This window comes from Megascapheus bottae, chromosome 11 (assembly GCF_031878675.1).
Source record: "Megascapheus bottae isolate mThoBot1 chromosome 11, mThoBot2.hap1, whole genome shotgun sequence".
Lineage (NCBI taxonomy): Eukaryota > Metazoa > Chordata > Mammalia > Rodentia > Geomyidae > Megascapheus > Megascapheus bottae.
In genome coordinates this window covers 42,684,409-42,702,323 of record NC_143519.1, presented here as the reverse complement: position 1 = coordinate 42,702,323, position 17,915 = coordinate 42,684,409, and the positions used below count along the sequence as shown (strand labels likewise).

The 17,915-nt window shown below is 40.0% G+C and overlaps 1 protein-coding gene across 2 annotated transcripts in view; it reads right to left on the bottom strand.

Annotated features, from left to right (window-relative positions):
• The window catches only part of Lrch1 (leucine rich repeats and calponin homology domain containing 1), a 160,739-nt gene that overhangs the window by 54,524 nt on the left and 88,300 nt on the right, over positions 1-17,915 (bottom strand). For both annotated transcript variants that reach the window (XM_090342130.1, XM_090342131.1), the window contains exons 3-4: positions 13,497-13,623; positions 3,600-3,705 (exon numbers count right to left, since the gene is read on the bottom strand). In XM_090342130.1, coding sequence (XP_090198256.1) covers positions 3,600-3,705; positions 13,497-13,623 — 233 coding nt within the window. The remainder of the gene's footprint in view (positions 1-3,599; positions 3,706-13,496; positions 13,624-17,915) is intronic.

Here is a 17,915-nt window from a genome sequence, read left to right as displayed (position 1 = left end):
AGGCTTTATTGCTTTTAAAGTCTTATTTAGCTCTAACAAGATGAGGCATTATATTTAGCTTAAAATCCCCACCCAGCAGCACAGAAAACACTCAGTAATTTCAAGCATTTAAACCGACAGTTGGCAGCTGCTAGAAACAAAGTCAACTATATTCCATAGAGCAAAGAGAGGTTGAGCCATGCCAGCATCTACAGTGACGCTGGCAAATCCCTGAAATCTCTGAAGGCTACCAAGTCATCACTTCAAAACAGGGCCCATTACTATTGTTATGGAAGCTCTTGAGAGCTAAAAGATGGCACTTTAAAGTGTTCCAGAATTCCCAAAGCAAGAAGGGAAGGATTGCCAGAGTAAGAACGCCCATTGGATCTCCTCTCTCCCTTATACTGCCTGATAGCTATCATTTTATTCCACTGTACTTCAAATTCCACCAGAAAAAAAAAAAAATCTCCCTAGTAATCAGTACTGCTGCTCTCAGAACTCACAGTGCCCTGCGAGTATGAGGGACTTCCCTTGTTTCATACTTTAGTTTTTACAAATCAATAAGCCTGCAATTCTAGAAGGGAGCTGAAAAGCACCCCGCTTTCAGGCCTGAAAGTCAGGTTCTTGACAAGTGGGCTCTGGAGCAGAAACTCAGGAGAGCTGTTTCTCAAAAAGCACAGGCTCCTGGTCTGAAGCCAAGGAATGCAGATTTTTAAACTGTCGGAAGTAGATGAGAGCCAGCTCTCTTCCTCATTGGAGAGACAGTGCTGTGCTTCAGGCCACACGAATCAGGGCTGTAAGCAGCTGGAAGTGGCAGCAAGAGGAACAAAGGAAATTTGGAGACTGGGAAGTATGAGAGCAAAAGGAAAGAGAAAGGAAGATCCTTTTTGCAATCATACTTTCTAGAAAAGCTAAGAAGCAGGGGGGCGAAATAAGTGGAAAACCTTCTTACTGCCAGTGCTAATGCTAAGGCTAGGTTGGTAAAACAGAGCCCAATTTAACAGGCCTCTCCGCTGTCAGCAATGCTTCACCACTTAAATACAGATTGATGAAGTACAATTATAAAGAGTAGATTCATGACAGACACATATCTGGCTCCAATCTGGAACACAATTTCCATAAATAGTTTGGGAAAATGAGAATTATACAAATTTGCAGTAATCAAATAGAAGAGAAAATGATTATTTCTCTAAGATTATCTCAGAAGAAATCTAAATAAACTACAGGAAAGTGAGGAAGAGATGGCAAAGAAAGAGGAGGAGGAAGAAAAGAGAAGTAGGAAGTTAAGTTACAAGAAGAGAAGCTCAAAAAGCAGGAAAAAAAGAGGAAAATGAAGAATGAAGGTAGACAAGAAAGACAGGAAGAGGGAGAAGGAAAGAGAGAAAAAAGGAAACAAGAATACTAGTTGGGACAGGAGGAAGAGAAACAAAGAAAGAGAAGGAAGAGAATAGGAAAAGAAAGAGACAAGAGGAAGAGAACGAGGACAACTAGAAGGAGAAGCAGAAACAGAAAGAGGAGGAAGAGAAGGACCCCTACTTTTCTCTCTGTATCATCCTATATTGTAGTAGTTATACTCAGACCCCAAAGCTTATCTAGAAAATCAGGCCACACATTTCCTTTTTCTTCCCCTCCTCAAGCTGAAAAGTCTTTGGCGAACTCTTTAGTCCATAGCGCTTTCCAGAGGGAAGCCAAAAGGAACCTAATATTCAGAAATTATTTTCTTACAAAAGACAAGTTTGAGGTTTGAGAATATTTTAAAATACCCCAATGGAGAAAACATAGTTATGGAGAGTAGAGCAATTTGTAACTGATCTGTTTGAGAAGAACATGCATTTAAGGTAAGAGACAGAAAACGTAGATCTGCAGGTGAGTAAATTTTCCACACATTTCCAAACTATGAATGTAAAATGATGTCATTAATTTTCTCAATGGGGAATGGGAGTTCAGTTACTTCACAGTGATTAATTCAGTGATTATTAACAAAAGTTTCCTTTAATGTTTAAAAGGTCTTTGGGGGCATAAATTTGCTGTTGAAGTTTTTCCCTTTGTGTTTGCTTTTAGCAAAGATAAACAGTTTAAAACAAAAAAAATGATTATTCACACTGACGAAATAAAAAGTCAGTATGCTTAGATTAATTTATCTCAAGTAATAAAGAAATAAATCCTATGTGGAGATAGTTTCTAATACACTTTCTTCAAAATGCCAAGTCAGCATTTGAAGGATGAGCATTGCAGGTAAAATCTTAGCCCTCCATCTATCATACAAGCTACATTTTAAGTTTTCTCCTCAGTTTCATCAGCATCACTTCCTTGCCTTTTAAGCCAAAGCACAATCTGTGGCTCTTCCTTATGCTCTTAGCTACCCAGGAGACTGAGATCTGAGGACTGAGGTTCTAAGTCAGTCTAGGCAGTAAAGTCCATGAGGCTCTTATTTCCAATAATCTACTCAAAAAAGTTGGAAGTAGCACTGTGGTTCAAGTGGTAGAGTATTAACCTTGAGCAAAACAAGCTTAGAGACAAAGCCTATGCCCAGAGTTCGACTCTCAGGACTGGCAAAAAAAAAAAAAAAATCAAGATGCAGAAACAGGACAAAAATCAGAAAAAAATATATGAAGTTTGGTGCTGGGAGCTCACACCTAGCTACTCAGAAGGCTGAAATCTGAGACTCATGGTTCAAAGCTAGCCCAGGCAGCAAAGTCTCCAATTAACCTCCACAAAACCAGGATAGCTATGGGCTCAAAGTGGTAGAGCACTTGCCTTGAACAAAAAGAACTCAGGGATAGCACCTGGGCCCTGAATCCAATCTCCACAACAGTAACAATAACAACAAAATTTTCAAAAAATCAGGCAGGCCTCAAAGTACAGTAGCAATGTCACTTGAACTCAACACTATTTCGAAACACATGCTTTGCGCTTTTCAAGTATGTGTTTGAGATCTAGCATGTCTAAAAGTCGATCTCATGAGGAACAAGATTATCTTTGAAAAAGCAGTGTGCTGGGAGACTTTAATAGTGTTCTGTTGCTGATCAAGTCACTCTTGATCCATACCCAAGCTCAAGTACCAACTACATACTCACTACCTCAACAAGGCTGCCGTCCAAATCAGTATGGCACAAACTTTCTAAACAGATGTATCTTGTGACCAGAGGGACAGGGGTATAGATCCTGATAGCCAGGGTCGACACAGCCAGTGTGTCCCTGGAACTGTCAGCTTCTTTCATTAAGAATGTAACATACTGGTCCAAATATAATTTTCGTTGCTTCTGTTATGGACTGGATGTCTTCCCTTCTTCTAGATTTATATGTGGACATACTGATCCAAGGACATGAGAATGTGTCTGTACTTGGAGATAGGCCTCAGAGGTAATTAAATCAAAATGAGATGACAAGGGTGGGCTCTGATCCACTCATTGGTGTCCCTGGTATCAGCTGGGATTAGGACACAGGCATGCTTAGAAAAGGGTAAGGAGAAGCAAAGGAGAAAAGCTGAGGAAGGAACAACACAGTCAATAACAACAATAACAACAACAATAACACACACACACCATAAACACTCCCCCCCACACCCACCCCCTGCAACAAAACTCTCCGGTTTTCTTCAACTTCCCCTCCTTTCTCACCTGGTGGTAACACTTTAAGGTAATTTCTTCGGACATTAAGCTCCCGAAGAGATTTCAGTTGGCCTATCTGCTGGGGCAGTACTGTGATCTCGTTGCAACTGACATCCTGTAGCAAAGACAGAGAGAAACTATTAATGTGCTGCAGTTGTCTGCATGTGAGTTCTCAAGACACTTCAACATTTCGACAATTAAATATCACACATATCACAAATTGTGTGTGAGTGTGTAAGAGAGAGCCTCTACACACACGTACTGGGACCCAAACTCCCTTGGCCTTTTTCAGGCTGGTGCTCTACCTTTTGGGACATGACTCCACCTCTGGCTTTGGGGGGATCAATTAAGTCCCTCAAACTACACTAACAAGGTTGGCTTCACATCATGATCCTAGGATCTCAGCCAATTCTCCATAGCTAGGATTCCAGTGCCTGGTCATATTACATTTTTTTCTTTTTTTATTTACCAGTTTCAAGCCTGACAGACATGATTCACCAGTTAAGTACTGCCAAGCACCACAGGCTTTAAAGAGACTTACAAAGTCTTGAGTCAGACTACTTAGACTCAGAACCATTCAGCACTTGTATGATGAGAAAACTTATTCTGGTTTTTGTTGTTGTTGTTTTTGTTTTGTTTTGTTTTGCCAGTCCTGAGTTTGAGCTCAGGGCCTGAGCACTGTCCTTGGACTTTCTCAAGGCTAGAGCTCTACTACCTGAGCCTCAGATCACTTCCGGCTTTTTTCTATGTGTGTAGTACCAAGGAATCGAACCCGGGTCTTCGTGCATGCTAGGCAAGCACTCTACCTCTAGGCCAAACTCCTGGCCCTCATATTACATTTTTATACTGTCTGGTCTCTGGTCTCTAACCAGTAAGCCTCAGCAGGGGAGAAAAAGGAAGCTTAGTCTATACACTCACTGAGGAGGAAAAAAAAAATCAGTACTCTCACCACTATCATTTATCCTGTGCTTGGATTTTATTTAATTCTCACAAGAAACCCAGGTGGCAGCAATACTAGCTTAATATTTACAGATGAGAAAAATGAAGCTCAGTGGCCCAAGGCCACTAGCAAGGAATTAGCAGCCATTTTCTTGTGCCTCTAAATGGAAGGAAGGACACAACACTCTCTGTTGTTTAGGGGTAGTTATGCATTGTTTGGATGCATTATTTATTTATTTATTTATTTATTTTTTACTGTAAAGATTGTGTCCAGAGGGGTTACAGTTAACAGTGTCATCACCCTCCTCATTTTCTCCCAGTATTTTTCACTATTTATTTTAAATTCAGCTCTTAGAATATGGATGGAAACCTCGTATCTGGTTACCTTCCCCTTACTTAGATTATAATGTGTAAGACTAGAAGAGACTGGAGGCTTTGCTTTGAAAGGATAATACCCTATAAATCCTTGATTGGAACCAGCTCCTGACACAAGAAATAAAGCCCATGACACTCATAATCCTATCTTTACCCTTATTATCTCCTTAGTCCCACTCTTGCCTTTGGCACTGGCCCTTGCCTGCTCTTCTCCTTTGGTCTAGGCCTGCATTATCCCTCAGCTGGAGACCACAGTGGTAAATTTCCATTCAGTCTCCACCTGAGCTCCATCCTTCAAAGAGCTGCCACAGTGTGAATCCCATTGTACTGTTCCCCATAAGGCCCAACATCTAGATAAGGTCTGCTCATTTCTTCAGGGTCTTTTCCCTGAATGTCTTTCCTGCATGGTACTGTTATTTCCTTATTTACATGGTCACTTTCCCTTGAATCCTCTGAGCTCCCCAGTGAGAGAAACCGGATGACATTGCACTCTTCCTGGTGCCTAGCAGAGTGCCAAGTATAAGGCAGGAATCAATTACTGTTGGATGAAAAGATCTAGAAATGATTATCTAATACCGTGGCCCCTTTTGCCTTGAGGCTGGTACCCCAAGATGCTTACCGTAGTTACTAATACTTAATTTTACTACATTTCCAGGTTCCATTTTGCATCAGAGAAGTGATGCCATATTTATGAACTGTCCCAGGAAGAACTGATCCTGAAATACCGCTTCACCCATGAACCTGGCCCATCGTCTTTTTACATTAGAAGTAACCATGTTCTTGTTCCACAAACCTCTTTGGCTTTTGTTCAGATGAGGTGAAGTCATGACTGACATGCAATCCTTTCCTGTCCAGGGTTCCATTTCAAGGAATGGTACAGAACTACCCAGGGCTTTCCAGATTCAGGGGAGCAAGTCTCAGCGCATCTAAAAAAACATCCAGTGTCCTGTCCTGTCCTGGTTATTTGGGAGCTCTGTAGACACACTTCATGGGGAGGAAAACTACCATGGATGCTGCAACTAGAAAGCTACTGTCTATGATGTGTGAGTGTACCCAGAAGATCTGACCCTGCTGTCTTCAGCTGAGTAGAGGAGGGAAGGGAGACAGGCTGAGACAAGATAAGGGACACAAAGCATTCAGTGGCAACAACCAAGCTGCTGCATTGTTCTTGGCCTAGCATAATCACACAATACTTTAAGAAACATATCCCCTTTTTTATCAAGAACAGGAGCTGGGAGTTTGGCCTAGTGGTAGAGTGCTTGTCTAGCATGCGTGAAGACTCGGGTTCAATTCCTCGATACTACATATATAAAAAAGCCGGAAGTGGTGCTGTGGCTCAAGTGGTAGAGATCTAGCCTTGAGGAAAAACCCAAGGACAGTGCTCAGGCCCTGAGCTAAAGCCCAGGACCAGCAAAAAAAAAAAAGTAAAATCAAGAACAAACCAGGAAGTAGCTCTGTGACTCAAAGTGGTTGAGCACTACTAGCCTCAAGCAAAAGAGCTCAGGCCAGGAGTTCAAGCCTTATGACAAAACAAAACAAACAAACAAAAAGACAACAAAGCCAAACTCTACCAGCACTTCTTACCATCAAAAATGTTCAGGAATTCAACATAGAATTAGGAGGTGGCATGCAATCACAAGGAAGCTGACATACAAATCCAACCAGTGCCAGCTATGTCTTTGTCTTTACTAAGTCACATATAAGCCAGGGGTACTTGGGAAGCAGAGATCAAGGAATGAAGATAAGGAGTTCAAGGTTGTCAGCTAGCCTGGGCAAAATGTTAGTGAGACTCCATTTCAACCAAAGAACTGGACATGGTGGTTTCTGTCTGTCCCTCACACACAGGAGGCTGTAGATAGCATGAACACTGGCCCAAAGTAATAGCAAAACCAAGATACGCTATCTGAAAGACAAACTAAAAGTAAAAGGGTTGGGAGTGTAGCTTTTAAATCGCAGAACATTTGTCCAGCAAGTTAGAGGCCTTGAGTTCAATCCCTAGTACCACAAATAAGGGAGAGGAAATGAAAGATAACCTACCTATTCAGGTAATATCCTCACAATATGAAACCTGAGGTGACACTCAGCTTTCTTCCATTTTTTTTTTAAACATGAACTGCATGCTCCTTTCTTTTCTTAACCATCCCTAGTAAACCATGAAATCAAGGTACACTGCCTCCCTAAATCTAAGATCATTTTCTTCTAATGCAATGGTCTCTTCAAAGTAAAATCAACTCCACCAGCTATACTGAAATACCGGTAGAGAAAATAGTTACTGGGTGTACTGGCAACTGGTCTCATATAATGATAAAAACAAAACTTTCCATCTATAGGACAGAACATCTGCAGACAATCAGAATCAAGAGTCCAACTGTCCACTCACACTGTGAAGAGTGTTTGGTGAGAGATGGGTTATGTTAATAGTGCCCTGCACTGTGCCACTTATTCCCTGGCCTTATCAAGTATTAGAGGGAACTGCTCAGGGCATCTGAGACTCTACCTCTCTTCAGTCAGCATGACGGACAACAGCGCAAAACTCCCATCCCCACAAGTCACTGAGCCTTGCCAACCCTTAAAGAGGTTATGAATTTCATCACAAAGATAAAACCCATGGGTAATTATGCCTAATTAGCTGAAGGAAGAGGAAGAGAATAGAGATAACAGGCTATGTGTTTGGGGATAAGATATTTTGGTTTTAAGAACACATGTCTATTTTTTTCTGGTATGACCTTATTCTCTAGAACATTACTGTCCAAATTTAGATGGATTTGCTTTAGCCACTGAAAGATAATGCTTAGGAAAATAAAGTTTAAAAATAGACAACACTAATACCTTCCATTCCTGCATTAGTGAGAATTTATCAGGCTATAAGTTTTCAATTTAGTTATTAAACAGCTGAATTAGTTCCTTCTATTCTCTATCCTAAGCCATGTTTTAGAGAATAATTATTACAAACTTCACATCACCAAAAGTTCAGTATTATATTAAGCAAAAAGCTTCAGTGTTATTTAAAAAAAAAAAGCTGGATGCTGGTGGTTCACACCTGTAATCCTAGCTACTCAGGAAGCTAAGATTTGAGGATCGTTCTTCAAAGCCAGCCTGGGCATGATGTAAATCTAAGTATGACAATATACTCAAGCTTGAGCTTTTAAGGACCAGCCAGTCCAATTCTGGCATTAAGAGAAAAAACAAAATAGGAATTATAACTGTGACTTAAACTCAATTCATTTTCATTTGTTTAATCTTTTTTTTTTTTTTTTTTGCCAGTCCTGGGCTTGAGCTCAGGGCCTAAGCACTGTCCTTGGACTTTCTCAAGGTTAGGAGCTCTACTACTTGAGCCTCAGCACCATTTCCAGATTTTTTTTTTCTATGTATGTGGTACCAAGGAATCGAACTTGGGTCTTCGTGCATGCTAGGCAAGCACTCTACCACTAGGCCAAACTCCCGGCCCTGTTTAATCATTTTTATGGGTTTTTTTAATTAAGCAACTAAAAGAAAAACTTTGGAAATTTAGGATCTCTCCTCATAATAATAAAAGAAATTTTTGGAAGTGCTAGATGCATACTGGAGATTAGTATACTTTTTTTTACAAAGTGATAGCTGCTAAAGTACCTTCAGAATGCAAAACAATGATTCAAGCTATCAGACCAGAACTCAGGGATTACTGCTCTTGGTAATGCTTCCAAAAATGTTTAAACAAAAAGACTAGAAGTATTTTAAGAACTGATGTCAAACAAAGACTATGTCAAACTGGTTAAAGGAGAGGCCCAATGAAACCAGGCCACAATGTGGAATTGTAGGTTGTTTGCTGTGCCAATTGGATTTTCAGAATCTTGGTATAATGATACTCTAAGCTTGTGTTGACTTACTGATGGAAATGCAGATACTCTGATAGGAAACACAAACTACTAGCACATTCCTCCCATCATGTAACCTTGCCCTTAGGGGAAATATTTTTACATAACTCACTTTGCAACCTGAGGTAAGTATCTTAACCTCTCTATGCCTACATAAAAACATGGAAGGGGTAACAATGTTCAAGAAGTAATGTACTCACTACCTTATGAACATAACTGTAACCCCACTATACATCACCCTGATAATTAAATTTAAAGTAAATAAAGAAGGGAACATTACACAAGTCTAAATTGCTTCCAACATTGGGAAACTCTTATTTACACTACCAGAAATAATAATAACAATAATAATAATAATAATAATAATACTCATTGATAGTAATGATTTCTCGGCAATTAAAAGAAAATCTCATTGCCTGTGTTCAGAACATTAAAAAAAAAAAAAAAGTGAACTTGGTGAGTTCATCCAAGCTTGAACCCCTTTCAGGCAATCTCTGGTGTTCTGGTGTGATAAACCATCTTTTCTCAACACAAACACATGCTCCACTCCTTGGCTCTTCCCAAAGGCAGAAATCAAAGTCGCAAAGTGGTCGTGAGCAAGCCCTGGATTTCCAATTGTCCTACAAAAACCAGAGAGGTTAGGCGGCACCAGCGGAAACCATGAACGGATACACAATTTCAGAGACCCCACTATCACTACCTCAGAGACACATAAAAATAATAATAAGGGATTTTCCTGAGGCAACTCAATCCACCATATGTGTAGTTAGTGCCTGCATTAACTCCCCACAACCCAAATACTTCAGGAAAAGTAAGCAAGGCCAGGAGATCTATCTTTTAATCAGTCATGACTTGAGGTGGGCCAGAGGTGGGTTTCTCCCGTCATAGACCCTGGTGCTCTCCCAGGGATGTTGGAGCTGGGAGATACTGTATGAGCCAGGACAAGGGGGAGGGACGAGGGGGAGGGTCAAGAACTGAGAAAGAGTGAACAGAAATCAGACCATCTGCACATGTGGCCGGTCACCAGGCTCACAGAACCCATGAGGATACTCCTAGATCTTTGGTCAGTACCTTATACCAAGTTCTGCATGTTCACTCAATGTGTTTGTCTTTCCAGCTGTCATTTATCTGTCACGTGGCATTTGTACAGCATCTCTTACCAAGTAATCTCACAGTAAAAACAAAACAAAACAAAACCATGTTTTCCAGAAAGTTCATTAGACTTTACAGAGTAAAAGGTGATTTAGTCAGCACAAGAGAAGTCCAAGACCCCTTCCTGACCTGGTTCCACAGTAAGAAAACTTTTGGACACTTTGGACATGCTCATTGGCATAAAACCTTTGGAAGGACATTCTGTTATTCACATTCTTTGGGAAAAGCACTTTACAATGAACCAAGAAACTCTGGAGAAAAATGGTGGTCTAATGTCCCTGAAGTGCTTACAGCCTAGAAGAGTTATTCTACCCCATGCTGTGAACTCTAATCAGACAAACCTGATCAGGACCCCAGATTCCATGTAGGCTCCACAGTTTCAGTGTATTATTCCCAAACCATCTCCAATATGTGAACACGCCATGTGCCCTATTGGCTTATTGTCAAGATGACAGGAACAATAAATGCCATTTTCTAATAGTCTGGTACATGTAAGTACTCAGTATATGTTAGCCACTTCTCATTTTCTCTTCCAGAAAATACAAGCAGGGGAACAAGACAGGCTATCAATCAATATACCCAACACCTCAGCTGTGAGGCAGGACTTATAGATGACAATTGGAGTAGGTTGTGAAGCAGAAAGTTCTAGATTATTACTATGAAAAATAACCCTGAAGCTGAGCACAGGTGGCTAACACCTGTAATCCTAGCCTTGCAGGCTCTTAGTTCAGAGCCAACCTAGGCAGAAAAGTCCGTTAAACTCGTATTTCCAACTATCCAGCAAAAAGCTGGTAGTGGAGATATGGCTCAACTCCTAGAGTGCCAGCTTTGAGTGAAAAATCCAAACAAGTGCAAGGCCCAGAGGTGAAACAAAGTATTTTTCTTATTATATTATATATTTTTTAAAATAAAAATCGCCTCAGAACCAGGTCCAGAGCTAAGGTCCTATAAATTCCCCTATTCCTACACAAGTTAAAAACATAGCCTGATAGGGCTGGGAGTTTGGCCTAGTGGTAGAGTGCTTGCAGGAAGACCAGGGTTTGACTCCTTGGTACCACATACATAGAAAAAGCCAGAAGTGGGGCTGGGGTTCAAGTGGTAGAGCTCTACCCTTGAAGAAAGCCCAAGTACAGTGCTCAAGCCCTGAATTCAAGTCCCAGGACCGGCAAAAAAAAAAATAGAAAGAAAAACATAGCCTGACCACACGTGTTGATTCAGAAACATGACATTCCACAGGTGACTTTCAGCAGCCCTTGGGGAATATTTCAGTTCTCCCTGAATGCTCTCAAATGGCTGGTCAAGCCAATGATGGAACTGAGACCATATTCTGTCTTAAGGCTCTTAGGTAATTGTGACACAACTTAAAAGGTAAAATACTGTTTTGCAATTCTGCTCGCTTTCAAAGACAAGGATGGTCACTCCTTCTGGTTGAAAGCTAACATGTTCTGGTTTAATTTTTCAAGTGGATAGTAATTCTGCAGCTATCTGTCCACACTGGGAAGAAAAGAATTTATGATGATACCATCTGGGATACATGAAGCCTGATGTGTCAAAGTTAGTGATATTCTTTCCAAAGCAGTAAACAATGTTTACAGCCTAGTAGACTAAGCAATTTTTGTCAGAATGGAAGTCGTAAGTGACTGCAGGATTCTGAGTGTTTGGGAAACTAACAATCTTTTCTTTAAAAAATTTTTTTTTTCAAATTGGTACCATGCCACTACAAAACTAAACACCCCTACTGCTACTCTAGAATTAAACTCTCTGGAGAATTTTCTTTTTCCAATGATAACTAAAAATAATCTGACACGGTTACCTACTGTCACACTACTATCGTAAGCAAAATGCTATCAAACATAAATAAGAACTGATGGAAAAATAATCTTTTATTTTTTAGTTTATGACCTTAACCAGGGTCACTGATATCACTTCCTGATGACTAAATAATGTCCTGCTATCAAACATATGCTTTTTACAAGAGCACACTAGCTCAGACAGGGCAGAAAATTCACAAGCTGAGGAGCTGATCTGTCGGGAGGGGGACCGAGGGGGACCACTGGTTCATATGACTCCTGAACACAGGTAATCCAGTTAGTCCCGGAAAAGGTGTACATGCACGCACGTGTGCCCTGGCACAGGGGCTTGAACTAAAGTCCTACTGCTCTCGTTGGGCTTTTTTTCCTCGTGACTGGTGTTCTAGCATTTGAACAACACTTCCACTTCTACATTTTTGCTAGTTAACTGAAAATAAGATTTTCTCAGATTTGCTGCCTGGGTTGGCTTCAAACCTCTTTAGATCTCAGATTCCTGAGTAGCTAGGATTATAGGAATGAGTCGCTAGTGACCAGCCTCCAATATTGTTTTTAGATTATACACAAGCGAAGGTAATAATACTTAGGCAGCTATATATATAGTCACAATTTATTTCAGTTGCTTCTTTTTACTCTTTAAAATGTATCTACCAGAACATTAAAACACACACACACACACACACACACACACACACACACACACACACACACACATTTGCTGCTTATATGTGCTGTTTATGGCCATTGATCAGTCAGTCCATGGGAGACTTTCAAATCCCAATTGCCCCTTTGCTTTGTCAAGGTGATCTTCCATTCATTGCACACTGTCTCCCTCTCCTTGCTTTGGACTTTAGTTCAAGCCCCAGTGCCAGGGCACACATGTGCACGTGCACACACACACACACACTTTGGGGACAATTTCAGTTCTTTTTTTTCACGTTATGTCTTTGAAGCATTTGGCTTTTACACTCACAGTGCACCCCTTTGGGACTAGTCAAATCTTTGCCCTCTTCTTTCCATATGCTAACTTAATCAGACTTACTAAGAGACCTTTTCTCTAGTTATTTTTCATAAACTTATAAGCAATCTTCAAAATTTATCACTATACAATGTGATAACCTGTCAACCTCAGGAACTGTAAATCCTGTAGGCTTCAGAACTGCAAACCACAGGAAACTCGTAAATTTCAGGAACCTTATCACAGTAAAGCCACAGCTGCCTGGTTATATTTCACCCCCACCCCATCCCCACTACCCCAGTGTCTTCTTCATATACGTTCCTCAAAGAACTTGGGCTCTGCTACCATGTGTACATGGATTGCTCGTGTATTGGAAGCTTACTACACACTTGATGGTATTAAGGAGTGGAGCCTTTAAAAGGAAGAGCCTAATGGAAGCTGGTTATACCACCGGTGGGATGGATCTAGGAAAGGACTGACATAGTTCTCTAGGGATCTCAGGAAGTTCCCATGAGAGTGGGTTCTTATGTGATTCCTCCTCGCATTTGATCCATGGAGGGTACCATAACAGTGGTGTGATGTGTGACGCAGTCTTCTTCAGAGGCCATATAAATAAAGCTACTTGATCATGGATTTTCTGTTCCTAAAACTATACGCTAAATAAACTTACTTTTTCCTTTATCAAGTTTTTCACAGCAATGGGAAACAGACTAGGGCAAGTTCCTCCTTGTCCAACTGTAGCCATAAAGTCTTTCTGGTACCCTGGTAAGTCAAGATCAGGTCATGTACAAAAAGAGCATCTTAGAAATCAGCAACATACCAACTCCATTAACTGTTTGAGCTGACCTATCTCTTCTGGCAGTGATCCAAGCTTGTTGTTACTTGCAATTAAGACTTTCAGCGGCAGACCACACAGGCAGGCAGGCAGGGCAGACAGCTGATTTCGACTGCAATGACAATACCAGAAGAACACATATAAACTGAAAGGCCACTACACAGTGTCTGCGAGTAAACTCTTTTAACATGAAAGGAAAACAACCAAGTGATCTGAGGAGATATTTTACAAATACAAATCTAATATATTTTATGTGTCTGCAATAACACCAATTACAAGTGCAGAAGAAAACAAAATAATGCAAGGGACAAAAACAGGATAATGAACACCAAAATACAGTTAGATAGTAGGAATAAAATTTAGTGCCCTATATAGCAGAGGAGGGTGAATGTGCTTGACAATTAACTAAGTGTTAAGTATTTCAAAGTAACTTTAAGAGTTCAGAGGTTTCCAACACAAAGACATCATAAATATTGAAAATGAGGGAGATACTAATGACCCTTATTTGTTCATAACATATTGCGTACAAATATCAAATTATTACACTGTAGACCAAATCTCTAGACTACTATGTATCAGTTATAAAGAGGCAAGAAAGCAGACAACATGTCCTCTCAACTAAGAGCAATGCAAAGCTGTTGTTGGTGCAGCATGGATCTTAACTATCCCTAAATATCTGTCTTATGGTCTTGGTCCTTAGCTGGTGCCACTAAATGAGAGATGACCAGGAAGAAATTGGCCCCAGAGGTTCAAATAGTAGTGTCTGCTTAGCAAGTGTGTATGTGGGGGGGGACTATAAGAGAGAAGGGGAAGATGGCTAAACAGATTAGCAGATGTAAGACTGGGAGAGTCATTTATCACAGCACTGAATGTGATGAAAAGAAAGCTCTGCTCATTCTGATGCACAGGTGTCTGAAATTTCATAAACTTATTCTCCCTGGCCTTCCTCCAGCGTCAATATTTACCTCATAAAATAAAACGAAGGCATGTGAATGCATTAAGGCCCACTTTTTGGAAATAGTTTGGTTTTTTGTTTGTTATTTTTATTTACTGGGATTTGAACTCAGGGCTTCACACTCTTGTTTGAAATTTTCACTCAAGGCTGACTTTCTACCATTTACACCATACCTCCACTATCAGCTTTCTGCTGATTAACTGGAGATAAGAAAATCCTCTACTTTTCTTCCTGAGCTGGCTTCAAACTACAATCCTCAGTGCTAGGTGCCTGGATGGAATGTGTGCTTTGTATATTACAAGCTGCTGAGGACAGACTCAATTCCTTCCGTCCCAAGCACCCCATTCATATGTATGTGTGTGTGTACGTATGTATGTATGTGTGTGTGTGTATATATATATATATATATATATGGATTAAAGGTATGTGGGGTGTGTGTGTGTGTGTGTACACACACTATAAGTTAATCACATGTGGATAAAATAATTCTCCAATGCCAAGAATTTAGTCCTCATACAAACATGATGTGGAAACAGGTTCTGTCTCCTACTTCATCTTCCCCTCACCCTCTCCTCTACATATCTGGTCACAGGATGTTCCTCTGTTACTTACCATTTTCCAGCAGAAACAGGAAATAAATATTCATACAACAACAGTCCCTCAGCCTCTCAGCTGATATTTACACAGGAGAAAAGAAACTGTTCTCTCCTTATCCTGAACCACTCCTGACCACATCAGCAGCCTTAGTTTCCTGAAACCATTCATCTGGCAGCAATTCTCAAGTAAATAAGCACCTCAGGCCACAATTCACTCTCCCAGCCCATGTGTCTCCCGGCAGGCCTCTCAGCTATAAACAGACCCTTTAAAGAAAAAAAAAATTGCTTAAAACTAAGGCCATGTGTGATGAGTGGCCAACAGTTGCTTTTGAATCTTGTCTGTGAGCTACCTCTAAAGGCAAAATCTACTTACTCTTATTTTTATTCTTGCTTGCTCTTTACAAAAGAGTAAATTTGTAGGGAAAATAGGCTGCTCACTTAGGAAGTATAGATTTACACCTGGTGGTTTGAGATTTCTTGTCCTTGCCAGAGAAAAGCCCTAACATATACTCTGGCTACCTTCCCTGCCCTGTGGAGGGAGATGATAGGGGTAGGGAGGGAAGAGGAAAGGGAGGAAGGCTCTGGTTTTCATCGAATGCACATTTATCATTTCCATCTTTCTTGACTGAATAAGTCTTTGGACAGCCTTTGTCTCTTTGGCTTAAATAACCTCCACAGCTTCTTGTTCATACACACACACACACACACACACACACACACACACACACACACACTAAACTTCTGAACATTCATAGTTTTTATGTATATAAACTAAACTTCAAAAAGTTTAGTGTGAGTATGTGTGTGTGTGTGTGTGTGTGTGTGTGTGTGTGTGTGTGTGTGTGTAATCGCTTGGCTTCAATCACCAGAATCTCCGATTTAACTCCTAAAGTAAGCACTTTACAAGAGAAGTCACTTCTTATGGCTCCAATTTTAATGGATTTTATAGTATTTTGACTATGGAACTTCTCTCTCAACATGCAATATTGGTATGTGACATTACTTATTCTTGGTTTATTAAAAGGTTATTGTCCTTATAATATGTAAAAGAGAGACAAGCTATATTCTGTATGTGATTTTATGAACAAGGAATAGTGTATTCTTTTAATTCTAGAATATGCTCCTTTATTTATTTATTTTTTGCCAGTCATGGGGCTTGCACTCAGGGTCTGAGCATTGTCCCTGAACTTTCTCAAGGCTACAGCTCTACCACTTGAGCCACAGTACCACTCCCAGCTTTGTTCTATGTATGTGGTACCAAGGAATGGAATGCAGGCCTTTATGCATGCTAGGCAAGCACTCTACCACTAGGCCAAACTCCCAGCCCACTCCTTTATTTTTAATGTCAAAAATTTACAGAAAAAAATTTAATCTATGAGAGATTCATTTATCCATTTGGCTGTTTGGAGCTGCAGACAGGTTACCCATGCTGGAATCAGAAGATCTGGATTCAAATCCCATCTTTGTAAAAATAAAATTATGTATATGACTTCAGATAAACCTTTTAATCTCTTTGGTTTTGTTCAATATAAAATGTAGACAACAAGATATACCTATTATATGATTATGGGTATGAAAGTGCTTAGCCAGCACTGGACCCACCTTTATGGCTTAAATTATCCAGGCCAAACTACTTAGCGATAAAGAGAAAGGACAAAAAATAGAGCATGTGTGTGCTTAGCTTGATTTTGTGTATTAATTTTATTTACTATCTCCCTTAATTGCTAAAATGTCAGCTACTCAAAATATGGTTTTGTGTTTCATCTGTTGAAAACCTATACCAATTAAAAATAAAGATAATTCAAGCTAGGCTATAAAACAAACCTAAAGCCTATTTCTAATTTAGAGAATCACAACTGGACAGACATGTAATCATGTGAATTTGGCTTTCTCTGTTGTCTTCCTTAATTCAGGAATCTTACCCTCATCCTGGGAAAACATTTTGCAGGCCACACCTGTTAGTTTTCATATGCCATGAACAATACCCATAGTAGAACTGTTTCCTTTTCCCTGATTTATTTCATCCTGAAAAATCCACCATGGTCTCACCCTTGCTTCCTCTAAGAACCAAGTACTTCCCCTCATCCCCAGTCACCATTTATCCACCAGTAGTATGTGTCTGAGATAATTAGCACAACTATAAAAGACTCACTCTGAGCTGCCAGGTGATATTTTGGATCTCTTTAACTGTATGCTTTTAAGCTAAAAATTAACCCAAAAAAACTACCTTTATGCACATCTTATAACAAAATGCATTTACACTGTAAAGCTAAAATCAAATAACAATGTATGCACATCTAACAATATTTTATATGCATTTCTAAGACTGAAATTGTATGTATCTAAATATTGGGTGTTTTTTTTGTCTTGTTTTTGTCTTAACTAAGGATTGGAACCCAGGGCCACTTGCAGTATCACCACTTGCATTTCCATTATCACCACGGCCATTCTCTCAGTCCCATGACAGATATTTAACTGAGGTTCTTCATATGCCATGAATTTAGAAGCATAAATTAAAACCTAACGTTGAAAGCAGTTACAGTTAACTACAGCCATCGTTTGAAAACTTACCATGGTTTAAGCCTAGAAACAGAATTGTCATTTTAATTGAATTTGTAACTAGATTCCTGGAAAAAAAAATGTCAATTAACTTTAATCTCTGTACATGTAAAAGCAATATGTTTGTTAGTTGGCTGTTGTTGTTGTTGTTGTTGTTGTTGGTAGTGTGTGTGTGTGTGTGTATGTGTGTGTGTGTATGTAGTTGGCTGTTGTTGTTGGTGGTGGTGGTGGTAGTGGTAGTGTGTGTGTGTGTGTGTGTAGTTGGCTGTTTTGTTGGTGGTGGTGGTAGTGGTG